The sequence below is a fragment of the Mesoplodon bidens genome (assembly GCF_964165515.1).
Source record: "Mesoplodon bidens genome assembly, chromosome: 10".
Taxonomy (NCBI): Eukaryota; Metazoa; Chordata; class Mammalia; order Artiodactyla; family Ziphiidae; genus Mesoplodon; species Mesoplodon bidens.
In genome coordinates, this window is record NC_138172.1 from 36706153 (window position 1) to 36732992 (window position 26840).

General features: G+C 52.0%; 1 protein-coding gene across 4 annotated transcripts; it reads left to right on the plus strand.

Annotated features, from left to right (window-relative positions):
* The first annotated feature begins 7951 nt into the window (after positions 1-7951).
* SEMA3G (semaphorin 3G) lies at positions 7952-20530 on the plus strand. Of its 4 annotated transcripts, none has more exons than XM_081246062.1 (16): positions 7952-8115; positions 9896-10056; positions 10171-10233; positions 10423-10542; positions 10823-10913; positions 11042-11158; positions 11394-11539; positions 11740-11854; positions 11946-12015; positions 12296-12440; positions 12757-12988; positions 13083-13174; positions 13823-13864; positions 14600-14828; positions 15141-15280; positions 20063-20530. In XM_081246062.1, exons 1-16 carry the CDS (start codon positions 8007-8009, stop codon positions 20174-20176), a joined length of 1986 nt encoding a protein of 661 aa, XP_081102188.1. In that variant the 5' UTR covers positions 7952-8006; the 3' UTR covers positions 20177-20530. The 4 variants fall into 4 exon arrangements, with proteins under 4 accessions (XP_081102188.1, XP_081102186.1, XP_081102187.1 ...); XM_081246060.1 differs by lacking the exon at positions 20063-20530 and adding an exon at positions 16622-19346; XM_081246061.1 differs by lacking the exon at positions 20063-20530 and adding an exon at positions 16625-19346.
* Positions 20531-26840: the final 6310 nt, after the last annotated feature.

A 26840-nucleotide genomic window follows, 5' to 3' on the forward strand; every position in this document is an offset into this window, starting at 1 on the left:
AGATTAGAGTCAAAAACTTCCTTAACGGGCCTCCCTGGTGGCGCAGTGGTTGAGAGTCCGCCTGCCGATGCAGGGGATACGGGTTCGTGCCCCGGTCTGGGAGGATCCCATATGCCGCGGAGCGGCTGGGCCCGTGAGCCATGGCCGCTGGGCCTGCGCATCCGGAGCCTGTGCTCCGCAACGGGAGAGGCCACAAGAGTGAGAGGACCGCATACCGCAAAAAGAAAAAAAAAAAAAAAAAAAAAACTTCCTTAACATGGGAAAGGAAACAGGCACCCAAGTCCAGGAAGTGCAGAGAGTCCCATACAGGATAAACCCAAGGAGAAACACGCCAAGACACATAGTAATCAAACTGGCGAAAATTAAAGACAAAGAAAAATTATTGAAAGCAGCAACAGAAAAATGACAAAAAACATACAAGGGAACTCCCATAAGGTTAACAGCTGATTTCTCAGCAGAAACTCTACAAGCCAGAAGGGAGTGGCATGATAAAGTGATGAAAGGGAAGAACCTACAACCAAGATTACTCTACCCGGCAACGATCTCATTCAGATTCGATGGAGAAATCAGAAGCTTTACAGACAAGCAAAAGCTAACAGAATTCAGCACCATGAAACCAGCTTTACAACAAATGCTAAAGGAACCTCTCTAAGTGGGAAACACAAGAGAAGGAAAGGACCTACAAAAACAAACCCAAAACAATTAAGAAAATGGTCATAGGAACATACATATCAATAATTACCTTAAACGTGAATGGATTAAATGCTCCAACCAAAAGACACAGGCTTGCTGAATGTATACAAAAACAAGACCCATATATATGCTGTCTACAAGAGACCCACTTCAGACCTAGGGACACATACAGACTGAAAGTGAGGGGATGGAAAAAGATATTCCATGCAAATGGAAATCAAAAGAAAGCTGGAGTAGCAATTCTCATATCAGATAAAATAGACTTTAAAATAAAGAATGTTACAAGAGACAAGGAAGGACACTACATAATGATCAAGGGATCAATCCAAGAAGAAGATAAAACAATTATAAACATATATGCACCCAACATAGGAGCACCTCAATACATAAGGCAACATAACAGCTACAAAAGAGGAAATCGACAGTAACACAATAATAGTGGGGGACTTTAACACCTCACTTGCACCAATGGACAGATCAACCAAACAGAAAATTAATAAGGAAACACAAGCTTTAAATGACACAATAGACCAGATAGGTTTAACTGATATTTATAGGACATTCCATCCAAAAACAGCAGATTACACTTTCTTCTCAAGTGCACAAAGAACATTCTCCAGGATAGATCACATCTTGGGTCACAAATCAAGCCTCAGTAAATTTAAGAAAATTTAAATCATATCAAGCATCTTTTCTGACCACAACGCTATGAGATTAGACATGAATTACAGGGAAAAAATGTAAAAAACACAAACACATGGAGGCTAAACAATACATTACTAAATAACCAAGAGATCACTGAAGAAATCAAAGAGGAAATCAAAAAATACCTAGAGACAAATGACAATGAAAACAAGACGATCCAAAACCTATGGGATGCAGCAAAAGCAGTTCTAAGAGGGAAGTTTATAGCTATACAAGCCTACCTCAAGAAACAAGAAAAATCTCAAATAAACAATCTAACCTTACACCTAAAGGAACTAGAGACAGAAGAACAAACAAAACCCAAAGTTAGCAGAAGGAAAGAAATCACAAAGATCAGAGCAGAAATAAATGAAATAGAAACAAAGAAAACAATAGCAAAGATCAATAAAACTAAAAGCTGGTTCTTTGAGAAGATAAACAAAATTGATAAGCCATTAGCCAGACTCATCAAGAAAAAGAGGGAGAGGACTCAAATCAATAAGATTAGAAATGCAAAAGGAGAAGTTACAACAGACACCACAGAAATACAAAGCATCCTAAGAGACTACTACAAGCAACTCTATGTCAATAAAATGGACAATCTGGAAGAAATGGACAAATTCTTAGAAAGGTATAACCTTCCAAGACTGAACCAGGAAGAAATAGAAAATATGAACAGACCAATCACAAGCACTGAAATTGAAACTGTGATTAAAAATCTTCCAACAAACAAAAGTCCAGGACCAGATGGCTTCACAGGTGAATTCTATCAAACATTTAGAGAAGAGATAACACCCATCCTTCTCAAACTCTTCCAAAAAATTGCAGAGGAAGGAACACTCTCAAACTCACTCTATGAGGCCACCATCACCCTGATACCAAAACCAGACAAAGATACTACAAAGAAAGAAAATTACAGACCAATATCACTGATGAATATAGATGCAAAAATCCTCAACAAAATACTAGCAAACAGAATCCAACAACACATTAAAAGGATCACACACCATGATCAAGTGGGATTTATCCCAGGAATGCAAGCATTCTTCAATATAAGCAAATCAATGGATGTGATACATCATATTAACAAACTGAAGAATAAAAACCATGTGATCATCTCAATAGATGCAGAAAAAGCTTTTGACAAAATTGAACACACATTTATGATAAAAACTCTCCAGAAAGTGGGCATAGAGGGAACCTACCTCAACATAATAAAGGCTATATACGACAAACCCACAGCAAACATTGTTCTCAATGGTGAAAAACTGAAAGCATTTCCTCTAAGATCAGGAACAAGACAAGGATATGCACTCTCACCGCTATTATTCAACATAGTTTTGGAAGTCCTAGCCACAGCAATCAGAGAAGAAAAAGAAATAAAAGAAATACAAATTGGAAAAGAAGAAGTAAAGCTGTCACTGTTTGCAGATGACATGATACTATACATAGAGAATCCTAAAGATGCCACCAGAAAACTACTAGAGCTCATCAATGAATTTGGTAAAGTTGCAGGATACAAAATTAATGCACAGAAATCTCTTGCATTCCTATACACTAATGATGAAAAATCTGAAAGAGAAATTAAGGAAACACTCTCATTTACATTGCAACAAAAAGAATAAAATACCTAGGAATAAACCTACCTAGGGAGAAAAAACACCTGTATGCAGAAAACTATAAGACACTGTTGAAAGAAATTAAAGATGATACCAACAGATGGAGAGAAATACCATGTTCTTGGATTGGAAGAATCAATATTGTGAAAATGACTATACTACCCAAAGCAATCTACAGATTCAATGCAATCCCTATCAAATTACCAATGGCATTTTTTACAGAACTAGAACAAAAAATCTTAAAATTTGTATGGAGACACAAAAGACCCCGAATAGCCGAAGTAGCCTTGAGGGAAAAAAACGGAGCTGGAGGAATCAGGCTCCCTGACTTCAGACTATACTACAAAGCTACAGTAATCAAGACAATATGGTACTGGCACAAAAACAGAAATATAGATCAATGGTAAGATAGAAAGATAGAAAGCCCAGAACTAAACCCATGCACCTATGGTCAACTAATCTATGACAAAGGAGGCAAGGATATACAATGGAGAAAAGACAGCCTCTTCAATAAGTGGTGCTGCGAAAACTGGACAGCTACATGTAAAAGAATGAAATTAGAACAGTCCCTAACACCATACACAAAAATAAACTCAAAATGGATTAGAGACCTAAATGTAAGACCGGACACCCTAGAACTCTAAGAGGAAAACATAGGAAGAACACTCTGACATAAATCACACATAAAAACAAAAATAAACAAATGGGACCCAATGAAACTTAAAAGCTTTTGCAAAGCAAAGGAAACTACAAACAAGATGAAAAGACAACCCTCAGAATGGGAGAAAATATTTGCAAATGAATCAAGGGACAAAGGATTAATCTCCAAAATATATAAACAGCTCAAGCAGCTCAATATTAAAAAAACAAACAACCCAATCAAAATATGGGCAGAAGACCTAAATAGACATTTCTCCAAAGAGGATATACAGATGGCCAATAAGCACATGAAAAGCTGCTCAACATCACTAATTATTAGAGAAATGCAAGTCAAAACTACAGTGAGGTATCACCTCACACCAGTTAGAATGGCCATCATCAGAAAATCTACAAACAACAAATGCTGGAGAGGATGTGGAGAAAAGGGAACACTCTTGCACTGTTGGTGGGAATGTAAATGGATACAGCCACTATGGAGAACAGTTCTTTAAAGAACTAAAAGTAGAATTAACATATGACCCAGCAATCCCACTACTGGGCATATACCCAGAGAAAACCATAATTCAAAAAGACACATGCACCCCAATGTTCATTGCAGCACTATTTACAATAGCCAGGTCATGGAAGCAACCTAAATGCCCATCGACAGGTGAATGGATAAAGAAGATGTGGTACATATAAACAATGGAATACTACTCAGCCATAAAAGGAAATGAAATTGGGTCATTTGTAGAGATGTGGATGCATCTAGAGACTGTCATACAAAGTGAAGTAAGTCAGAAAGAGAAAAACAAATATCGTATATTAACACAAATAGGTGGAACCTAGAAAATGGTACAGATGAACCATTTTGCAGAGCAGAAACTGAGACACAGAAGTAGAGAAAAAAACGTATGGACACCAAGGGGAGAAAGCGGCAGGGGGTGGTGGTGGTGGTGGGATGAACTGGGAGATTGTGATTGACATGTATACACTGATGTGTATAAAATGGATGACTAATAAGAAAAAATATATAAATAAAAAATAAACATTAAAAAAATGAAAAAAAAGAAAACATACATGCACCCCAATGTTCATAGCAGCACTGCTTACAATAATCAAGACATGGAAGCAACCTAAATGTCCATTGGCAGATGAATGGATAAAGAAAATGTGGGGGCTTCCCTGGTGGCGCAGTGGCTGAGAGTCCGCCTGCCGATGCAGGGGACACGGGTTCGTGCCCCGGTCCGGGAGGATCCCACATGCCGCGGAGCGGCTGGGCCTGTGGGTCGTGGCCGCTGAGCCTGCGTGTCCGGAGCCTGTGCTCCGCAACGGGAGAGGCCACACCAGTGGGAGGCCCGCATACCGCAAAAAAAAAAAAAAAAAAAAAAAAAGAAAATGTGGCATATATATACACACACACACACACACACATATATATATATATATGCACAATGGAGTATTACTCAGCCATAAAAAAGAGTGAAATATTGCCATTTGCAGCAACATGGATGGACCTAGAGATGATCATACTGAGGGAAGTAAGTCAGACAGAGCAGGACAAACAATAATGATATTACTTATATGTGGAATGTAAAAAATAATACAGAGGAACTTATTTACAAAAGAGATACAGACTCACAGACATAGAAAACAAAATTATGGTTACCGAAGGGGAAAGGGGGAGGGATAAATTAGGAGTATGGGATACACACTACTATATATAAAATAAACAAAAAGGATTTACTGTATAGCACAGGGAACTATATTCAATATCTTATAGTAACCTACAATGGAAAAGGATCTGAAAAAGTATATATATATATATATATATATATATATATATATGTATGTATGTATGTATGTATATCTCCAAATCACTTTGCTGTACATCTGAAACTAACACAATATTGTAAATCAACTATACTTAGGAAAAAATAATAAATAAATTTTACAAATTTTTTAAAAGAAGCAATCATTGGAGCATCTCCCACTGCCCCTGCCTCTTTCTATTAAGGTTGTCTGGTTACTGCCTGCTGTCCTAAGAGGGTGTAGTTTCTGCTGGGTGGCCCTGCTGCCCATCACATGGCCTGAGACAGCCGGCAGCTGTGGGACCTCCTGCAGTTCCTACTTTGTCCATTAGATGGCACAAGATGCTTTTGGCTGGGTCCATTGATCCAAGACACCAAGGGCACACTTGGGGTCTTTTTCCCACCTGCAACCAGCAAGCAGAGATCTTAATTTTTTTTTTTTTGGCTGTGCCACGCGGCTCGTGGAATCTTAGTTCCCCAACCAGGGGTGGAACCCAGACCCTTGGCAGTGAAAGCACGGAGTCCTGAAGAGTCCTAACCACTGGACTGCCAGGGAATTCCCTGCAAGCAGAGATCTTTATAGAAGATCCTTACCCTCTTCCCAGACTGGGAACCAGACCCAGAGAGGAAGAGCACCTGCTCGAGGCCACACAACAAGTTTAGCCCCTGCCACAGGCTGCTTTTCTGCAGTGTGGAACGGGCTGCCCCCGCATCCTGTTCCAGTAGACCCAGGCCTCTCCTGCAGTCACAGCTGGGGGCTGGCTGAGCTTAGATCCCCAGGGTGACCTGGCAGGTTGAGGAGTTGTTGGGCCTCCCACCCACAGCCGGTGGCCACGTGCTGGTTGAGGGGCTGTCTGGCTCAATCTCCAGCCAGACGTTGGCCCCCAGCCTGGGCTACTAGGCTGAAACATCTCCCCAGGGAGATGGACACAGAGGGGCTCCACCCCTCCAAGGGCCCAGGATATGATCACCATCATGGCAGCTGCTGCACAATCACCCCTCACCAGTTTATAGAACCTGTTACACCTAAGGTGGCTGATCCCTGGCTCTGGAAGGAGGAGACTGAGACCCAGAGAGGGAAAGGCCTTGGCCAAGTTTTTTCAGGGAATCCAGAGGCAAGGTGGCCTCCCTGAGTAGCACTTTGCCCAATCCCAGGTCAAGAGGCATGCATATTTTGAGGGGAGATGGGGACAGGGAGACAGGGTTTCAGGTCCCTGGGTCCTTCTCATGCTGACTCAGAGACTGAGCTGTTTCTCTTTCAGGAATGAGATAGGAAGGGAGGTGGGGTCCCAGTACCCTCAGGAGCCTGAGAAGCAAGAGAGGGTCCCAGGAGCAAGACCTGTTCTCAAGGCTGAGCAAGACCTGTTCTCAGGCTGCTGTGTGGCCTGGGCCATGTCCTTCATTCTCTGATGTCCCCAAGATGATGACCACCATCTGAGGGCCCGGGCTGGTAAGTTGAAGGAGTTTCTAGAATCCTGGGAGCACCAGGATTCTCGCTCAAGGTGGAAATCTTAGCACCCAAGGCCTCAGATTCTGAGTGTAGGGGTCTGGAATGGGGTGGGGTGGCAGCTATGGAGGGTGAAGACAGGGGCTGCTGTTGGGGGTGGAGGGGGAGGTCTCCTCACTTGCCCTATTCAACCCCTCAGCCCCATCTCCCCTCTTGTGCCTCTTCTGTGACTCTCCTGTCCCCTGGATCAGAGCTCAGAGCGGAGGGAGTGGGGGCATGAGCACCCTCCCTTCACCCTTGGGAAGAACCCACCACTTCCCTGGTGACGCTCTGGGCCCTGGGGCTCGGGGAGGACTAGAGACTGAGGGAGGCAGGGCAATAAGGGCTTCTCTGGCACAGGGTGAATCCTGTTCCCTGCCCCAGTGAGCTAGGATGGGGCCTGGAGGCCAGACACGAACAGGCCTGGGTGGAGAAGTCTGGGCATTCATCTATTGCCAATTTCAGATCTGTGAAGTGTGGCCAGACCTCAAGTCCCCCATCCAGCCCCTTGGGCTGGAATGACTCCCCCCAGGCAATCTGGCCCTGCCAGGGGAGCTGGGGAGCCTGACCAAGACTTCAGGGGGCTGGGCCCTTGGTGTCAGGGACCGGGGCCCAGAATCAGTCTGTGGGGGTCTCTGTCATGGGCACCAGAGGGACAAGGAGCAAAAGAGAGCCCAGCTGCCCCACCCACCCAGCCCATCAACCTCTGGTCTCTGATCTCCCTTCCAAGCTATTTCCCCCTTTGACATTTTGCTAGAGCTTAGGGACTTGGGTTTGTGGACATTTCTGTATAAACCACCCACAGCGCAGCTGGGAAGGAGTCTCCCAAAATGGGGAACTAGCTATTCTGACACAGAGGCATCAGCTGGGCCAGTCGAGGTGGAATGAGAGGCTGCAGGTGGATGGCAAGGCACTTGCTCCCTCCCTCTTCCTCCCTGCCTTCCTGGCCTGGGACGGGGTGGAGCTGTTGCCTTATAAGTGGCAGGCCTGGTGGCAGCGGAGCAAACTACAACCAGCGGCAGCGGCAGGACCCAGGGCAGCTCTACAAGCAGCTTGGTGCCCCGGTTCCCCAGCATGGCCCCCTCAGCCTGGGCCATCTGCTGCCTCCTGTGGGGCCTCCTGCTTCGCGGCGGCAGCCTCAGCCCTGGCCGCAGCGTGCCCCGCCTGCGGCTCTCCTACCGAGGTAGGGCAGTGCGCACCCTGTTTGTGTGTGTGTCCCTGGGAGCCCCGGACCCTGCCATACCCCAGCTATGGGACCCCAGCCAGCCCAGGGCAGTCTGTTCTGACAGCAGGAGGGATGCAGTCACTCCCAGCACAGGCTGTGGGAAGGACTTTACAGTCACTCCCTGGCATGTGCTCCTGGCTGGCCGCCAGAGTCAGGAGCCTGGGAGAAAGGCAGGGGGAGGGGGACAGGTCCTGGAAGACATGGCCAGGGTGGAGGTGGGAGAGACAGAGACACACTGGGGGAGAAACTGAGGGGACTGCTGAGGAAAGGAGAGAGACCTCAGCAGAGATGGGCAGAGAGAGATGGGGAGGAGGCAGAGAGGGCAGGTCTGGAGCATCTGTCTGCTCTCAGCTGGGCCCCTTGCCCAGGGCAGACAGTGGGGAAGAGGGCAGCATCCTGTCCCTCTCGTCCACCCTGAAGTGGGGCCCCTCACCCTATACCCCAGCCCTGTTCCCCCTCCTGCCTCTTGCAGCCCACTTTGCAATGCTGACCTTTCATCTTCCCCTCCATCCACGAGGCTCTTTGTACCCTCCCTTCTTTGCCCATCCTGGCCCAGGAGGTTCCTCTGCAGATCTAACCTGATATGTTGTGCTGCAGCTGGCACAGGCCTCTTCTGAATCAGATGAGACAAAGGCTCTCCACAGATTCTTCTTCCTGGGGAAACCAGAGGAGTGATCACCTTCCCCCAGGAACCCCAGTCCAAGGAAGGAGACCCAGGCCTTCTCTGGAGAGTTGGAGGCAGGAAACATGGCTCCACTCTGGAGAGTCTGAAGGGAGTCAGGGCAGGGGTCGGGGGGCTGGGGGTTGTGGAATGTGGTCCTGCCCTGGGAGCTGTGGCTTTGGGCTAAGTCCGGCTACAAGAAAAGGTTCAAATAGGGCAAATCTCCTCCAAAGTACTGTCAGGCATGGAGGGCTTCCTGGAAGAGGCTGTTAATGAGTTTGGGGATAGAGTGAGTGTTTGGGGATAGAGAGGATGACCTTTTGGGCTTGGATCCTCACCTTCCCAATGGTGGCCATCGCCCCTTCCCACCACATCCTGCTGCTCTGCCCTTGCCCACCCATCATTTCCAGCTACCTAGCTGGACCCCAAAGACCTACTTCAGGATCCCCACCTCCTGGGGTCACCATCCCCAGAGAGCCACCCCCATCCCTGGGGCCTGGGTGGGCAGCGTCTATGGACGAGAAAACCCTCTTTAGCCATATTGCTGGACCAGAGCCTAGAGATCCACCTGGCCATACCTGGCCTCTCCCACACCCAGGCCTTAGCCAGGCGCTCCCTCTGATGGAACCCTCTCCCCAGTCCATTTGCTTGTCCCACTGAGTCAGCCTTGCACGCTGCTCAGACCACCCACCCTTCCTCCAGGCTCTCCCAGAACTTCACCCAGCTTGCTGCCATAAGTTCTGCCAGTGGGGCCATCTTCCCTAGGGACTGGGTAGAGCACAGATGGGCCAGGGGGAAGGAGATGTTAACTGAATACCAGGAGGCCACGGAGTGAAGGTGTAGGGGGCAGGCCCCTGGGTAGGCTGGGCTGGGTGGGGGGCTCAGAGCCCCCTGTCCCACCCACCCCCAAGGAGTCATTTCCCTGAAGCCCTCCAGCACCCCTTGCATGAAAACATTTTCCAGATGTGAGTGGGGGCAGGGATGGTGGATGCACAGCTGGGACCCTCCACCTCCACAGATTGGCTAGAGAAGTGGGCTGAGCAGCAGGCCCTGACCCCCTCCCTCCCTCCCTCCTAGACCTCCTTTCTGCCAACCGCTCTGCTGTCTTTCTGGGTCCCCGGGGCTCCCTGGACCTTCGGGCCCTCTACCTGGACGAGTACCGGGACCGCCTGTTTCTGGGCGGCCGCGATGCCATCTACTCTTTGCGGCTGGACCAGGCATGGCTGGATCCCCGGGAGGTGAGCTGGACTGACTGGGAAGCGGCTCTGTCTGAGAGCTGGGCAACTCCAGATGGGAGGCCAGCTGGGTCAACTGAGGCTGTGAGGTCAGGGGTCATACAGGCTGTGTTTCAGGTGCTGTGGCCACCGCAACCCGGACAAAGGGAGGAGTGTGTTCGCAAGGGAAGAGATCCTTCGGTGAGTGATGTCGGGAGTGACTGCCCCCCACCATGACCAACACCCAGTCCCTGATCCCCAGGAGAGCCTGGGGCTGCTCCCCAGGTGCCTGTTCTGGGGCCACTTGAAGCAGATCTTGAAGGCTCCTGAGGGTGCTGAAGAATCTACCCCCAGCCCTAGATCATCCCCCCACGACCCTCCTCCCCCTAGGTGGAATGTGCCAACTTTGTGAGGGTGCTGCAGCCCCACAACCGGACCCACCTGCTGGCGTGTGGCACTGGTGCCTTCCAGCCAACCTGCGCCCTCATTGCCGTTGGGCATCGTGGAGAGGTGAGCCGGGGCAGCCCCGCAAGGGACTGGGAAGCAGTGACATTTCCTCCCTGTTGTCTGAACGCTCCCCATTGAGCCTGGGTCAGGGCAGAGGGGTCAGAGCCTGAAAGGCACCTTTGTGCCAGGGAGCTGACCCTTCCAGCAAGGTCCTGAACGAGGGCGCCTTCTGCCCACCCCCACTCTCCAGCCGCACGCGATGGCGGCTGCCTGGGTCGGGTTGGGGCTGGCTCCGCTTTCCTAGGTGACGCCTCTCCCTCCCTTCCTCCCTCCCTCTCCCCAGCATGTGCTTCGTCTGGAGTCCCGCAGTGTGGAAAGTGGGCGGGGGAGGTGCCCACACGAGCCCAGCCGCCCCTTCGCCAGCACCTTTGTAGGTGGGTGATGCCCAGGCCAGGGAGGGCATGACAAGGGTGGGAGCTGGCCGATGTCACTGGGAAGGGATGGGGTCTGGGTACAGGGCCTGGCCCTCCTCCCCTGACTCTGCCCCCTACCCTCACCCTAGGAGGGGAGCTGTACACGGGCCTCAATGCTGACTTCCTGGGGCGTGAAGCCATGATCTTCCGGAGTGGGGGTCCCCGACCGGCCTTGCGTTCTGACTCTGACCAGAACCTCCTGCACGGTGAGCCCAGGGGTCTGCTGAGGGCAAGGCTGGCTGGGGTCTGCCCCTGGCACTGGCAGGGAGGTGGGAGAGCTGATGCTGGAGTAGGGACCAGAGTGGCAACCCATCCCCACTCACTGCCTGGGACTCCGGCCTCCAGTGGGGTCCCTGCACCTCTTCCCCTCCTCACTGGCTCACCCCCAACCCTGTTCCTCCCCTGTGAGGCCCCCACCAGCTTCACCCTGTTACCTTACAGAGCCCAGGTTTGTGATGGCCACCCGGATCCCTGACAACTCCGACCAGGACGATGACAAGGTGTACTTCTTCTTCTCGGAGACAGTCCCTTCACCTGATGGAGGCCCGGGCCGTGTCACTGTCAGCCGCGTGGGCCGCGTCTGCGTGGTGAGAGCTGTGGCAGGGACAGTGAGGTTCACATCCTGGCCGTATGTGCCTTCCCAGACCTGTCCCAAACCGTAGCAGTAGGCAAACTGAGGTGAGGGTGTGGAGCCGACATCCATGACTCCCCCACAAGGGTGAGGGTGGAGGAACAGGAGGAGGGGCCTGTCCTTGGGACCCAAGGCTGACTGGCCCCCACTTCCCAGAATGACGCAGGCGGCCAGCGGGTGCTGGTGAGCAAATGGAGCACCTTCCTCAAGGCCAGGCTGCTCTGCTCCGTGCCAGGCCCTGGAGGTGCCGAGACCCACTTTGACCAACTGGGTAAGGGCACGGCCAGGGCAGGCTGGGTGAGGGCTGGGGAGGGCTCAGAGCCAGTGAGTGGCAGGCATTGGTCGTGGCCTTCTGTCTCCAGAGGACGTGTTCCTGCTGTGGCCCAATGCAGGGAAGAGCCTGGAGGTGTACGCTCTGTTCAGCACGGTCAGGTGGGCACACGGCCTCCCCTCCCCTCCACCCCTGGCCCCGTCTCTGCACTGCAGCCTCCCCTGTTGAGCCCCTGCCTTCACATCTGGCCTCGCCATGGGTCCCCATCTCTGTCCCTGACTCGGTGACTCCGTGGCTGTACTCTCTGCCTGGGGGTCCTCGTTTTCTGGTCTCTGCTGACTGCAGGCACCATCATCCTCTGTCCTACCTATGGAACCAGGCCGCCCCCTTCCCGCCTCTGACAGCCTCCCTGGCCTGACTGTCCCTGTCTGCCCTTGGCAGTGCTGTGTTCCAGGGCTATGCCGTCTGCGTGTACCACATGGCTGATATCTGGGAGGTCTTCAAGGGGCCCTTTGCCCACCAAGATGGTCCCCAGCACCAGTGGGGGGCCTATGCGGGCAAGGTACCCTTTCCCCGTCCTGGTGTGGTAAGTATCTGCCTGGGACCAGGGCAGGGAAGAGGGCTGAGTAGATGCCAGGAGGGGCTCTGCCTGAGGACAGGCCTGTGTTTGCGTGCAGCCCCAAGGCAGCGGCTGAGCTGGGGCTCCAGAGCAGCTGGGCTGGGTGGGGTGAGGATGGGAGCAGAGCCCAGACCACACTAAGGAGTCTCTCCTACAGCGTGAAGGGTCCACAAGCGGTCCCTCTGAGGTTGGCGTGCCCAGCCAGTGGAGCCTAGAAACAGACTGGGGTGGGGAATGTGACATCACAGGAAGCTTCAGGCACTCCCTTTGCCGCTGCCCACAGTGCCCCAGCAAGATGACCGCACAGCCAGGACGACCATTTGGCAGCACCAAGGACTACCCGGATGAGGTGCTGCAGTTTGCCCGAGCCCACCCACTCATGTTCCGGCCCGTGCGTCCTCGGCAGGGTCGCCCCGTCCTCATCAAAACTCACCTGGCCCAGCAGTTGCGTCAGATCGTGGTGGACCGCGTGGAGGCAGAGGACGGGTCCTATGACGTCATCTTCCTGGGGACTGGTGGGTGGGCTGAGTGGGGTGGCCGGGCAGGGGAGGTGTGTGAGGACCTATGCTGCCCCTTCCTCTCCCACTGACCCCTCCTCCCCTGCTCCAGACTCAGGCTCCGTGCTCAAGGTCATTGCCCTCCAGGTGGGGGGCCCTGATGAACCTGAGGAGGTGGTTCTGGAGGAGCTCCAGGTGTTTAAGGTGAGTGAGGGGAACTGATGGGAAGGGTCCCCTCAAGCCCCGTCCCTGCATCTAGGCCTGGCTACGAGAAAGCAGGAGCAAAGTACAGGAGGGAGATGGGCCTGCTGTACTGAACCTGCGGCCAGTGGGGAGTGAAAGTGATGACGCTCACTACTGCAGAGGCCTTGCCGATGCTTCTAAATGACTGCAGGGCCTGGAGATGCAGTCTGTGAGCTGAGAGTCGGGGGGCCCAGTGAGGGATGGCCAAGGCGATCACTCCTTGACAAAGCCCTGCCAGGCTCAAGTTGCACTGAGGGGCGGCTGACACCCCAAGTCTCCAAGGGGTTCTGTTGACCCCTCTATAGAGTCAGACAGGGGATCATCTGTGTTTGGGGAACTGTTGTGCTTCCCCACATGGGATGGGTGATTTGGGACAGCTGCCTCATTGCTGGGGAACAGGACTGTGGGAGGGGACACCAGAGCTTTGTGCTTGTAGCCAAGCCTGGCTGGAGGCCAGCCAGGGAGACAGGACCTTTCTGACGTTGGAGAGACTGTCTGGCCTTAGTTGCCAGGGAGTGCACTGACCTGGGAAAAAAAAGCCCAGACAGGGTCCAGAGTCTGGAAGAGGCTGGAAACAGGGATGCAGGGGAGGTCTTGCTTCTTTCCCAGGTGCCAACACCCATCACTGAGATGGAGATCTCCGTCAAAAGGGTAAGAGTAGCTGCCATCTCTTCCCACTCCTCCTTCCTCTCCACTTGTCTCCTGAAGTTTCCCTGAGCACTGCTGTTGTCTGATGGAAAGCTGAGTCACAGCAGGCCCTGGGGCTGCCTGATTAAGCCCTGCAATGAGGGTTGAGAGTTCAGCTGGGAGCTGAGATTCCCACGCATGAAACCAGTGGGAGCGGGAGGCCCAGAGTAAGTGAGCATGTGTTCAGATAAGGGGAGATCCACAAAGGTCAGTTCCTCAGGGGAGACAAAAACGTGCTTGAAAACAAGATCCAGATTTTAAATCAAATAGATTTTAGAGGCCTGCTGTGTGTCCTTTTGCAAGTGGCAAAATCTCCCCAAGTTCATCTGCCCCAGTTCATCTTTGGGTAAATCTCAACTTTTGTATTGGGATTGCTTAAAGCAGAGCTCACCTCCAAAGTCAGGGGCAAGACAGGATAAAGGCCATTGGGGTAGAGGGCAAAGGTCTGCTGCTGGGAGGGTCTGGAGAAGCCCCTTAGAGAAAAGACCCCAGGTGTGCCCCATTCCCTCCACGTCCTAGCATAGGATCTGATGTAGATCAGGTGGGTGATAAACATTTTTTCTTCTGGGAATGCACTCAAGAGGTTCTGGAAGACTCTTGCAAATGTGAGGGGTCTCAGGAAAGCCAAGGGAGCTGAGAGCCTAGCTGCTTCTAGGCAGAGCACAGGCTCACCTTGGGCTCTGCCTATGTTCCTCCCAGCAAATGCTGTACGTGGGCTCGAGGCTGGGCGTGGCCCGGTTGCAGCTGCACCAGTGTGAGACTTACGGCAGTGCCTGTGCAGAGTGCTGCCTGGCCCGGGACCCGTACTGTGCCTGGGATGGTGCCTCCTGTACCCGCTACCGGCCCGGCACCAGCAAGCACCGGTTCCGCCGGCAGGACATCCAGCATGGCAACCCTGCCCTGCAGTGCCTGGGCCAGAGCCAGGAGGGTGAGTGGCAGCTGGCATGGGGGCGCCAGCTGGGCTCTCACAGGGCCCCCACTCACCCCTGTGGCCTGGGCTTGACCCTTGTGAAGTATGGCCTCAGGCCGTTCTTGTAGTAACAGGCAGTCCTCAGTTTCCATATGTGGGCAGCTCCTGTCAGCATATGGGTTAGGGTCTTTGGGCAGAGTGAGCAGCTTAGGGATCACTAGACACCTAGGTCCCTGTCGCATTCATGGGGGCTCCTGGGCTGAGGGAGTCAGTGGGTGGTCCCAGGGGTCCTATAGTTCCTGAGCTGAGCCCACCTCCAAATCCTTCCAGAGGAGACTGCGGGACTCGTGGCGACCACCACAATCTATGGCACAGAGCACAACAGCACCTTCCTGGAGTGCCTGCCCAAGTCCCCCCAGGCCGCTGTGCGCTGGTTCTTACAGAGGCCAGGGGACGAGAGGCCTGACCAGGTGAGCGGCCTGACCAGGTGAGCGAGGACCCTGGCTCCAGCCTGCCTGTGTCCTGAGGTCACACCCCTCCGTGAACTCTGGGGGGAACTTGCCAAGATCAACTTAAGAAAAGTATGTATTAAAGCCCCTGGGGTGCTAGAAGGAGGTGCCCCTGTTCCTGCCATCTGGGAACACCCAGGCCAGATGTGGTAGAACTTCTCCAGTGACAGGGAGCCCACAAACTCCTGGGCACTGAGCTGGGCTCTGTCTGAGAGCGGGGTAACAGAGACAGAAGAGAGGGAAGGGGTCTAGGCCGGTCAGGAAGGCCCCCATGCTTACACATATGGCTCGTCTTTGAAGGGGTCTCTTCCCCAGGGGTTCTTGGTCCTCCTTTGCCTTAGGCCTGGGTTCCTGATCACTGGCCCTTGCACACACACCTCTACCACACACACACACTCACACACTGCCTGGCCCCACACGTCCTCCCTGGAGTCCAGCTGTCTGCCTAGACCCTCTCCTCCCCCATCCAGAAAAGTCTGTCAAGCCCAGAGATGGCTTCAGTCTGGGGCCTGAGGCTGGGTGTGGGTGGGGGCAGGGTGAAGAACCATTCGCAAGCCACTCCCACGGGTAGGGAAGAGGAGGGAGTGGGTTGATTACAGGAGGGGCTCTCCTTCCAGATTGAGAACTGGAGGAGGCCAGCCTTGGGACAGCTGTTGGGCTGGGCACTGAGAAGGCTCCCCCAGGGAGGAAGGGGCAGGGGAGCGATGAGATGGAGTTACACAACACTCACCACCCAAGCAGTGCTGCCTCAAAGTACACATGTGCGGACTAAAGCCCAGACAGGGTCCAGGCCAGAGACGGGGCTGGATCGGAACCATGTTCCACCTCCTACGCTGTGATGGGGCTGTGGGCCCTGCACTGTGGGGGGAGTGGGCAATGCAGACCAAGACAGGGAGGGCTGTGTGTGTGTGTGTGTGTATGTGTGTGTGTGTTTGTGTAGAATGGAGGGGAGTTCTTGTCCTGGGTCTGGGGGTATAGCCCCCCTGAGTAAAAGCCCATAAATACTCTTTAACCCTCTGTTCCCTGGGAATATGTGCCAGGGCCCCCCAAGGCCAAGACAGGGGATCCAGAGCTCTGAGTAGGGGAGAAACCAGTCAGTCAAATCTTTGAGAAGGCCCTGTCCTGGATTATGGTAAGGTGGGTCCCTGCCTGCAATTAGCTCACGGTCGAGGATGCTGAGCCGGCCAAGCTGCTGGGAAGGGGAGAATGAGCCCTGAGATGGCAAATTTGGAAAAGCAGGGGCAGAGAAGCTGATGGTGCAGGCCCTGCTCCAGGCGCCCTCACGCCCTCCCACACCCCCAGCAGGTGAAGACAGATGAGCGCGTCCTGAAAACGGAACAGGGGCTGCTGTTCCGCAGGCTCAACCGCCTGGATGCGGGCACCTACACCTGCATGACGCTGGAGCATGGCTTCTCCCAGGTGGTGGTCCGCCTGGCTCTGGAGGTGATCATGGCTGCACAGCTTGACACTCTGTTCCCCTGGGAGCCGAGGCCAGAGGAGCCTGCAGTCCAAGGAGGCCCGGCCTCCACCCCCTCCAAGGCCTGGTATAAGGACATCCTGCAGCTCATCGGCTTCGCCAACCTGCCCCGGGTGGATGAGTACTGTGAGCGTGTGTGGTGCCCCTCCCGCAGCCGAGGCCGCAGCAAACAGGCCAAGGGCAAGAGCTGGGTGGGGCTGGAACTAGGCAAGAAGGTAAAGAGCCGGTTGCAAGCTGAGCGTAATCGGACACCCCGGGAGGTGGAGGCCACATAGAAGAGTGAGGAGCAGGGCGTGGTCGGGATGGGCCAAGTGGCCAGCAGAAGCCCCCAGCCTCTCCCACCCACCCAGCTAGGGCAGAGGGGGCCAACATGCCTGATTGCCTCTTAGAGATGGGAATCTCTGCCCCCAGACCCCTACCAGGCAACCCACAGGATAGGCTAGGGCCTGATGGAGGGCCTTGTGTCCTGGGCCTGTTCCCTGCCGCTCTCTGTGCTCTCAGTCCCAGGCTGGAGCCAGCATCCTCGGGCTGCTGGCAACTCCAGTGGGCCTGCTATTTGTTCTTGAATGAGGCCCCCAGAGCACATTTCCACTTGTGCCGGAGGCAAGAGGGCTGGGTGATTTTTACCCAGCCTGCAGAACAATGGCCATTCTGAGTGACCCTTAGACTGGGTGTGTGGGTGCAGCTGAGGAGGTGTCTGGACTGGGGGCCCTCAGGCAGCTGAGGAGAGTGGAAGTTGCCCCTAAGCTAGTACCTGCTAAGAAGACCTACCCTGACTGAGGTGGGGAGGGAAAGTGGAGGCGCTGAGAAGGTGGAACAGCAAGACCCCCTCACACTTTATGCCCTGATACCTTGGTAATTCCCTGCCACTGCACAACCCCTCTTCTGCACCTCAGAATCACAGAAGCGTAGACTACTAGAGCTCCCTGGGACCTGGGGATGGTCTGGACCTCCCAGCCTGACATCCCTTCATTGGGTCTCGGAGCAGCCAGGCCAGGTTTCCTGGGATGCCCACACCTCCTGATGGGATTGCCCCTCCCCACCATCAGGGTCTCCATGTTGATGAGCAGGGAGGGGGTGAATTCTAGGAGAATGTTATCCCCAAACTCTGTGGACTAGAGATAGGGAGAGGGGAGCTGGGGAAGTGTGGGGTGTTTGGAGGAGTGGGCTATCTTTCCCAGGGCAATGCAAGCTGACCCACAGCCTGGGAGGGTGGGGACGTGGCAGTTCTGGGAGCAAGCTGCAGCTGGTGGTCAGGACAAGGGGCAGGGCTTTGCCTGGGAGGCCACAGAAGATTGAGGCTTTTGAGATGGGGAGAGGGTGGGAGACCCTAGGACCGCCTATGGGACCCAGGGGCGGGCATTCTCAAGGACTCCAGAAGGCATCAATTAGCCCAGGAGCCAGATGTTTCCCACCCTGGGATCTTTGGTTTCTGCTAAATAAGGGTTTGTCATGGATGGTTCATTTATGAAGTCTTTTTTTCTTTCAAGGGAAAAAAAATGTAGGGGGAAGCTTCTAAGTCCTGCTGGTTCTTGGGGGTGCTGCTGGCTCAGGTGGCCAGGACGCAATCTGTCTGGGCGTGTAGGGAGGTGTTTTTGCCATCAGCAGTAATGTGTTTCTTGGGCTGGGGAGCAGGGAGGGGGAGGAGGAGGAGGACTAAATGAAAAGTTGTTCCCAGCCTGCATGTGAACAAGTCAGTGACGCACAAAACCGACAGGAGGGAGACAAGAGCATCAGGTTTGAGATTCCCTCCGTTAAAAACCAAGATGAAGGAAGGAGGAGAAAACAGATAAAAAGCAAGACAGGGCTTCCTGCCCCACTGAACTCAAACCCAGACTCTGTCTGCCTTGGATTTTATCCGAGCCACCCCCGCACTCCTTCCCCCAACCCCCCAGCCCCTACCACCTCTAGAGAACTGGGGTCCGAAAAAGGCCCCTCTTCCCCTCTTTACACAGTGAGTGAACCAGAATCACTAAGGTTAACCTGACAGCACTTTGGGAAGCCTCTGGCCTGGGGTAGCTGTGGCTGGGATGTCAGCACGTAAAAGCAGAGGAGGAGGACCATGGGGGGAGGAGGAGAGAGAGGCCATGGAATTGGGTGGGGAGACAGCGCAGAGCCCCAGGAATGGGTGTCAGAGCTGCAGCCAGCTCTGCCCCTCTATCCCAGGCTCTGCACTGGCCGCTAGGCTGGGTCCCCTGGGGAAGTTACTTTGGAAAACAGAGGGAGAAGGAGTTAAAAATCCTGAACAAGGAACACCTGCGCTTGGAAAATTATGGACAGCTTCTACTGGTCCATACCTCCCCCAACCCCTCCTCCACAGTACCGTGTGTTATTCACTCCTGGAAATGCTTCTATGTGTGAATTCTATTTTTGTATTCATATGTTGAGATGAGCCTTGTGGTTTCTCTGTCTTCAAAGCACGCTTCTCATAATTACTATTGTTCTTTTTATCGTCACCGCCCCCTGAGAGCTGGTGAGGATAGCGCAGGGGTTTTCCACACAACCTGCAAGGAAAGGAATGAAGTTAATACTTATATAACATAATTATTACCATTATTGTATCTGTGTATTTCTGTACTAAATTAACTGATGCCATTTGTGTGAGCTGGAAATGAGGGGCTTTCCCTGTCCTTTCCAGGAGGGAGAAACCACCCTGGGTGGCATTTTCTAGACGGGAAGGAGATGGGTATCAGAGGAAGGAAGGAGTCAGAGGGCTTTGCCTATGAAGCTGAGATTGCTTATTAAATTAGGAAAATCCTGTCCCACGGGCTTCTGAGACTTCTTGGAACTTCAGGAAGACCTTGAGCCAGGGAAAAAAATGCTGGCAAAGGGCAGCTGGGCACGTAGGCAGCACTGCTCCTTTTTCACAGTAACACTTGACTTTGTGATAGCGACACTTGGCCTGGTGCCTGTCTTCATCAGCCACATAACAACGTATATTAAGACCACTATGTTCTTGCCTGGGGGGCCAGGCTGTGCTGTGGGAGCTGCAGCTTTGGCAGAGGAGGGGGAGCCCCAGAGTCTGGCCTACGGGGCAGGATGCAGGAGACGCCTCTCCCCCAGCCCCACTCCCCCAGTGACATCATGCTCCTGCCCAAAGAGCAGACTCCACTGGTGCTGGAGGGAGATGGGAAAAGGCAGGGGTTCTTTAAAGATGGGAGGGACATCACCCCACCTCACCACAGAGATTAGCCTCTTGCTTGGATGGCCTCCTCAATCTGTGCTATGGACTAGGGGGCTTAACAGTCATCAGTACCATCTTGCAGCCCAGGCCCTGGAGCAGGACCCCTGCTTTCTCCTCCTGGACCCTGCACAAGCACCCAGGCCTCGCAGAAAGTGAAACCCTGTTGCCCCGCCTCGGGCCATCACCACCCATCTGAGAAGCATCATCAGAGCACCATTTGGTGTGGAGTGCTGGGCTGGGAGGCTGTGTGAATGCAACCTCAGAGCCCCCTTCTCCCCTGGGGTGCATGGTGTCTCTGCTCCCACGTCACCACCCCCCACACCCTGAAGACCCCTTGGGCCTGGACTTCCCCCAGCCCCTCACCACCACCCTCATCTCCAGCCCTATTTCCTGCCTCAGGGATTTCACTCTGTCTTCCTCTCCCAGCTTTTTCCTCTAAGTCTCATACTTCCCCTGGTCTTTGGTCTTGTTTCATGATTTCCCAAACAGGTTTAGAACTGGAAAGGGGCTTCAAGAAAGGGGCTAGTCAAAAGTCGTCCTTTGGAACAACTGTCTCATGAGATCCTCGACAGTGGTCAAATAAACATGGGATTTCTCTCCCCTTAGCCCCTACAGAGCTGTGCACTGCCTGCTTGCTTGCCCTGTGAAATCCCTGAGGAGCTCGTGATGATTTCTCATTAATTGGCATGCCTACTATGTGCTACATGATCCTCCAGAACATGTGGCCCTCTATCCTTTTTTTTTTTCCCATGGAGCAGTTACCACCTCATGTTTCTAATGTTTTGAAGAGCATACTTTGGGAAAATGCTGGTTAGATTAATTCCCTCCCTTTACATTTGAGATTAATTTATTAATCTCTGCCTTCTAAGCCTGTAAACTCTGGAGCCCCTGACTTCGCAGATGGAATAGCCACATCTTGGTTTCCCATGGCTGGCACCAGAGCAGGACCTGCCACCCCAGGGCCAGGGCTGCCAAGCTGCCAGTCTGCTGTCCCTTGGGCCTGGACTCTGCCCTGCCTCTGGCTCCTGTTCTCCCACACCCAGCCTGCCTCCCCAGCCCATTTCCTGCTCCTCCTGTGTCTGGCATCGTCCACTGTGGAGGGCTGGGATTCATCCCAAGCTTGTGGCTGTCCTGCAGTCCGAAAGACTAGTTTCTAAGGAAAGGTGAGGGGCAGAATAAGGGCGGAAAACAGCCCTTTTCACTTTCTCAAATGGCTTCTGTGCTTCCCTTTCATTCAGCTAAGCCTGGGTCGGGTCCCAGACACCCCTAGAATCCTCCAGCTTCAGGAGTGGGCAGGCAGCAGCCATCAGGAGGCAGGTCTGTCTCCTGCCAGGTTATCTGCTCTGTGGGCTCGCAATGCCCCCAGATGCAGCTAGAGCCAGGTGGGTAGCAGAGAACTCTCTCGTGCCTCTGCAGTCCAGCAAACTGAGGTGTCTCCAGCCAGCCACATCTCCTTACAAGTAGCAGACAGTTGCTCAGAAACAGACCAGTTTCCACCCGAGTTAAGGATTAACCCCAGCCTCACCCAAGTACTAGTCTGCAGGGGCTCTGGCAAGGAGAAAGTTCAACACACACCAGGATCAAATCCCCAGGGATTTCTGAGATTTAAAAACTTGGCCCTGGTGTGCAGAAAGAAGGAATGAGTGGGCCTAGGTTTGGATATAATACCTGCTAAAGAGCTCAGGGATTGTTGGACCCCCACCCTGGCTCCTCTTCCGGACTCACCCACCCTCCTGGTGCACAGGAGATGAAGTAACAGCAGCTGTGGCCCTGTGCCCACTTCCCACTGCCCAGCCCCAGCCCGCCTTTGTGTGGGTACCACTGCTGGCCCCCTCTTCCTTAGAGGCTGTGTCCTAATGAAACCTTTCACTTTCCCCACTGGATTTTCATTAAGGAAACTCCTGGTTCGTCAATGATGCCTTTAAAAAAGTCATTCTCCACTGAGGATTGGAAATGCTGCACAGTCTCCAGGGAGGCCTTGAAAGGGATGCTCACCTTCATCCTCACACCAGGCCTCCAGCAGTCAAATAGTAGCTTGCACTCAGGGATTCTGCTATGAGGAGGACTCAGGTGACCAGTTTTGACCCCTTTCCCCCAGGGAGGAAGATGACTGGAGCACACCCTAATCCATCCCAATGGGGTGTGTTTCACCGCCAAGAACATCCCATTGGGCAGAGACGGAAGACCAGGGCAAGGGGACAGTTGTGGGCTGGAGAGGATTCCAAAGTGAATCAAGAGACCTAAAGCAGAGTCCAAGTGTCTGCCATCAAATGGAGGAGACAGTATTAGAGACACTTAAAGCCCAGATTTGCCTGTTAGAAGGACAAGGGGTTTCTGCTCTCACAGATAAAGGTATAGAAGAATGACATGGCAGACCAGCAGCTTGCTTTATGGGCATGACCTCATCTGTTCACTCTGCCCCCACCCCACCCCACCCCCCCAGCTGATAAGAATCTGGTGCTGTTTCCTGTAGTCCAAAGGGTCTCAGACAATGGTGTGAACGGCTGGCCCTACTGGAAAGGACATTGTTCAGGGAAGAAAAAACAACACACTAGCACAAAGCCAGGGCAGGACCTGCCTAAATGTAAGGGCCTGTTAACATATCTATGATTTCCAAGTGAGGGGACACAATGGGGAATTGTTTCTGGAGAGACTAGGTTCCCCTCCAGAATGCTCCTGGGGGCTGGGGATGGCTTTGATGGCCCAGACAGGTCTCAGATGCTCTGTGAGGGACAGACATTGATGGCGCAGATGTCTTCCTGTTTATTAGAGGTGCCCTTCAGGGCAGGCCCAAGGAACAAGTTTATACCAAAGACAAGGTGGAGAAGCTCCTGGGCTTCACTCCCTCTGTGGAGGCCTCATGCTGTCACACCGCTCAGAGACCCCAGGGCTAGAGGTGGTTTGCTAGGGAAAAGTGAGATTATTTTCTGAAAAACATCAACTCTTTGGCTTATGGCCTGCAATTGCCATGTTGCTTTTTGGAAAAAATGTTCAAGGCATGAGGCCCTTGCAAATAGCCCACGCCTCTGGAATGGGGCTCCCTGGCTTAGTCTGTTAGGGAGCCTTCTCATACCTAGGAGCCCTTGTGATGCTGCAATTCACCTCCAGTCAGCCTGGAAGCACTCAGGGAGCTGACGTTGTGTCCCTGGGGTCAGGGCCAATGGAGGTGCTGTTTCTCATAGCAATCTCCTGCCCTGCCAACAGGAAGTTTGAGCCTTTGAACCACCAACCAAAGGCCCTGATGTCAGAGAGAGAGAGAGAGAGAGAGAGAGAGAGAGAGAGAGAGAGAGAGAGTGTGTGTGTGTGTGTGTGCAGCAGGAGGGTAGGGCAGAAGAGGAACAGAATCATATTACCCATTCCCCTTGGGACTGGCAGTCCCCATTTTTATGGGTGAGAGGAAGGCAGCTGGGGTTAGGAGGATCACTTTGGGTCTGGAGAGACCATGAAGGCAGTCCTATCTGAGGACCTGACCTATGATAGAAGTGTCATTAGTAACATCTATACTAACCTCTAGATATAACAGGAGCACAACTCATGGATAAACTTGAATGGATGTGTTTAGAACAAGTGAATAGCAGTAAGTCCTGTGCAATCCCCAAATAGGAGCAAGTTTTCATAAACCCTTCTCAACCTTGCAAGCCTAAAGGGTTATAATCTTCTTCCTCAACATGCTCACAGTGCCCTCTGGTGTTTGACAGTAAAACATCAGGCTTATGAATGCAGGGTTTGAGCACATCCAACAATTCAGTAGACATCAAACTGCCTCTGCATGTGGGGTCCCGAGCCAGACACCATGAGGGGGAGAAAGGTTAATAAGACAGAAAGACAGAAAGGTTCCTTCCCATAAGGGGCTTCCAATCTAGAGGGAGAGACAATTATGGGACCAGATGGAGAATGACACAGGCTATAATAGGGGTATAAGCAGAGCTCAGGGAGAGTGCCTAGGGATGAAGAACTGGCCCTTAAGCTGGATCCATCAGGCTGAGGATAGAGGTTATGGCTCTCCAGACTGCAAAGCTCATGCTCAGGGCCCAGTATTTCAGGGTAGCCACGGCAGAGTGCCCATGGAAGGACTTAGATGTCCATCTCAGTGGGGGCCATCCTAAGTAAAGAGCTAGCAGATGTTTTATGGCAATTAACAGAAGGGATAAGGATGGATATGCCAAGCAAAGCAAGTGGATATAGGAAACCATGCAGAGAGAAGGCTTTTGCTGCAGTCCTGTGAGGCACAGGGGTCTGAGCTCAACACTGGCAGTGGGATGGAGAGGAAGGCAAACATTTGAAAAATAGTCAAATTGATAAGAAAAAGGGTGGTTGAACAGAAAAGGAAACATAAGGAGAGTCTGAGGCTTCTGGCCCTAGTTCATGGTTCCCACAAAGGTAAGAATTAGAGGAAGCGGAGCAGGTGCTTTGGGGAATTTTTATTTGATGTCTATTCCTACCCTCCCCAAGTGAACTATATGTTCTAGGTCCTAGGTTATAAAATGGTAATTAATTCTAATAGACACATCATTTGTGAAAACAGGTATTTAAAATATACAAGATGAGCCTGGGGCACCTTGTAGTGCCAAAAAGTAAAGAAGTGCTCAAAACCAAACTAAACCAAACCAAAATGAAACACACAATAATGGCAGTATGTGAAAAGGAATAGGAGTCCCAATGGCCAAAGCTAGAACAATCTGAGCAACAAAATAAAGTAGTATTTGATTATAACCCAAAGTATAATATACATATCCATGAGTCCATCCTGATATAAATGGTTGAATAAATAAATACATGGGAGAGGATAAGTAAATCTCCCATGCTGAAGAATTCCAAATAATACATGTAGATAATCTGTCCTTAAAGAGGGAGGGGGCATAAATCCCCACTCATTAATTGTGGGCTGCACAGAGTGGCTTCTTTCCAAAATTTACAGTATATAAAGGGGGAAAAGGAGTAACTTTTCTCTTTCTGGAAAAACTTGGCAAACACTAACTTGGCCAGGTGACCAAGATCAACATCAACAGTGATAAGTCATGTTGATCGTATGTAACTTCAATTTGATGCGATGAAAATGGCACTTTACCTGTGTGGTCTTCCTCCCTCAAACCCATAACTCCAGTCTAATCATAAGAAAAACATCAAGGACTTCCCTGGTGGCTCAGTGGTTAAGAATCTGCCTGCAAATGCAGGGGACACGGGTTCGAGCCCTGGTCCGGGAAGATCCCACATGCCACGGAGCAACTAAGCCTGTGTGCCACAACTACTGAGCCTGCGCTCTAGAGCCCGTGAGGCACAACCACTGAAGCCTGCGCGTCTAGAGCCCGTGCTCGGCAAGAGAAGCCACTGCAATGAGAAGCCTGCGCACCTCAACAAAGAGTAGCCCCTGCTCTCTGCAACTAGAGAAAGCCCGCACGCAGCAACAAAGACCCAATGCAGCCAAAAATAAATTAAAAAAAGAAAAAGAAAAACATCAGACAAATCCTAATTGAGGGGCACTCCACAAAACACCTGACCAGGGCTTCCCTGGTGGTGCAGTGGTTAAGAATCCGTCTGCCAATACAGGGGACACAGGTTCGAACCCTGGTCCGGGAAGATCCCACATGCCACGGAGCAACTAAGCCTGTGCACCACAACTACGGAACCTGTGCTCTACAGCCCGAGCCACAACTACTGAGCTCGCACGCCACAACTACTGAAGCTCGCGCGCCTAGAGCCCGTGCTCAATAAGAGAAAACACCGCAATGAGAAGCCCGCACACTGCAATAGTGCAGTGCAGAAGAGTAGCCCCCACTCACGGCAACTAGAGAAAGCCCACGTGCAGCAATGAAGACCCAATGCAGAAAATAAACTAATTAATTTAAAAAAAATGTACAGGTGAGGAAAAATAGTCATAGTATACCACTTGACTCAACACTGAAGGTTTTTTTTTTTTTTTTTTTTTTGGTGGTACGCGAGCCTCTCACTGTTGTGGCCTCTCCCGTGGCGGAGCACAGGCTCTGGACGCGCAGGCTCAGCGGCCATGGCTCACGGGCCCAGCCGCTCCGCGGCATGTGGGATCTTCCCGGACCGGGGCACGAACCCGTGTCTCCTGCATCGGCAGGCGGACTCTCAACCACTGCACCGCCAGGGAAGCCCAACACTGAAGGTTAATTTAGCAATAACTTTGATGCAATTATAAAAGATGGAGGGAATGAACATGGGAAGGTTTTAAAGGTGCTAGATCTTTATGTAATATAATAGTACGTCAAAAATGTCTAAGATTAATATATCAAGAAATGGCTAAAAAATGTGGAGAGTAGTTACCTTTAGGGAATAGGACTGGGGGTAGTGAAGGATGAATCAAGAGAGTATTTTTCATTATAATCCTTTTAGTATTTCTTGATTTTTTTAAAGTATTATTTTGACCCCCACCGCCTCCTTGTGATTCCAAATAAATCTGGTCAAATCCAAATCACTGTGCACATTCAGATGTAAGTCTCCAGGGGTCAGCAACATTTAAACCAAGTTCGCAGCGAGACCCTGTGAACTCGGTACCTGGCAATGGTCCTGAGTTGTCCTGAGTTTCCCCCACTAATCCAAATCCCACAAAATCATTAAAAACAAACAAATGCTCTATTCAATTTATCCCAAGACCTTCTGCCAGGTTTCTGTCCTAGCTGTCTTGCCTAATGTCCTGGCATGGCCCCCTTACCTGAGCTAGAAATGCCCGAGCCACCAGACAGGAGGGTTTGAGTGGAGGTGTGTTAGAGTTAGGAAGGTATGCTGAAGACCAGGCTGCCTGGAGTGAGTGGAGCCCCTTTTGTCTCACGTGAGCATTTCAGTCCCTGGCCTTTGAGTCCAGGGCGCCAAGCCTTGCAATAGTGGCCTATTTTCAG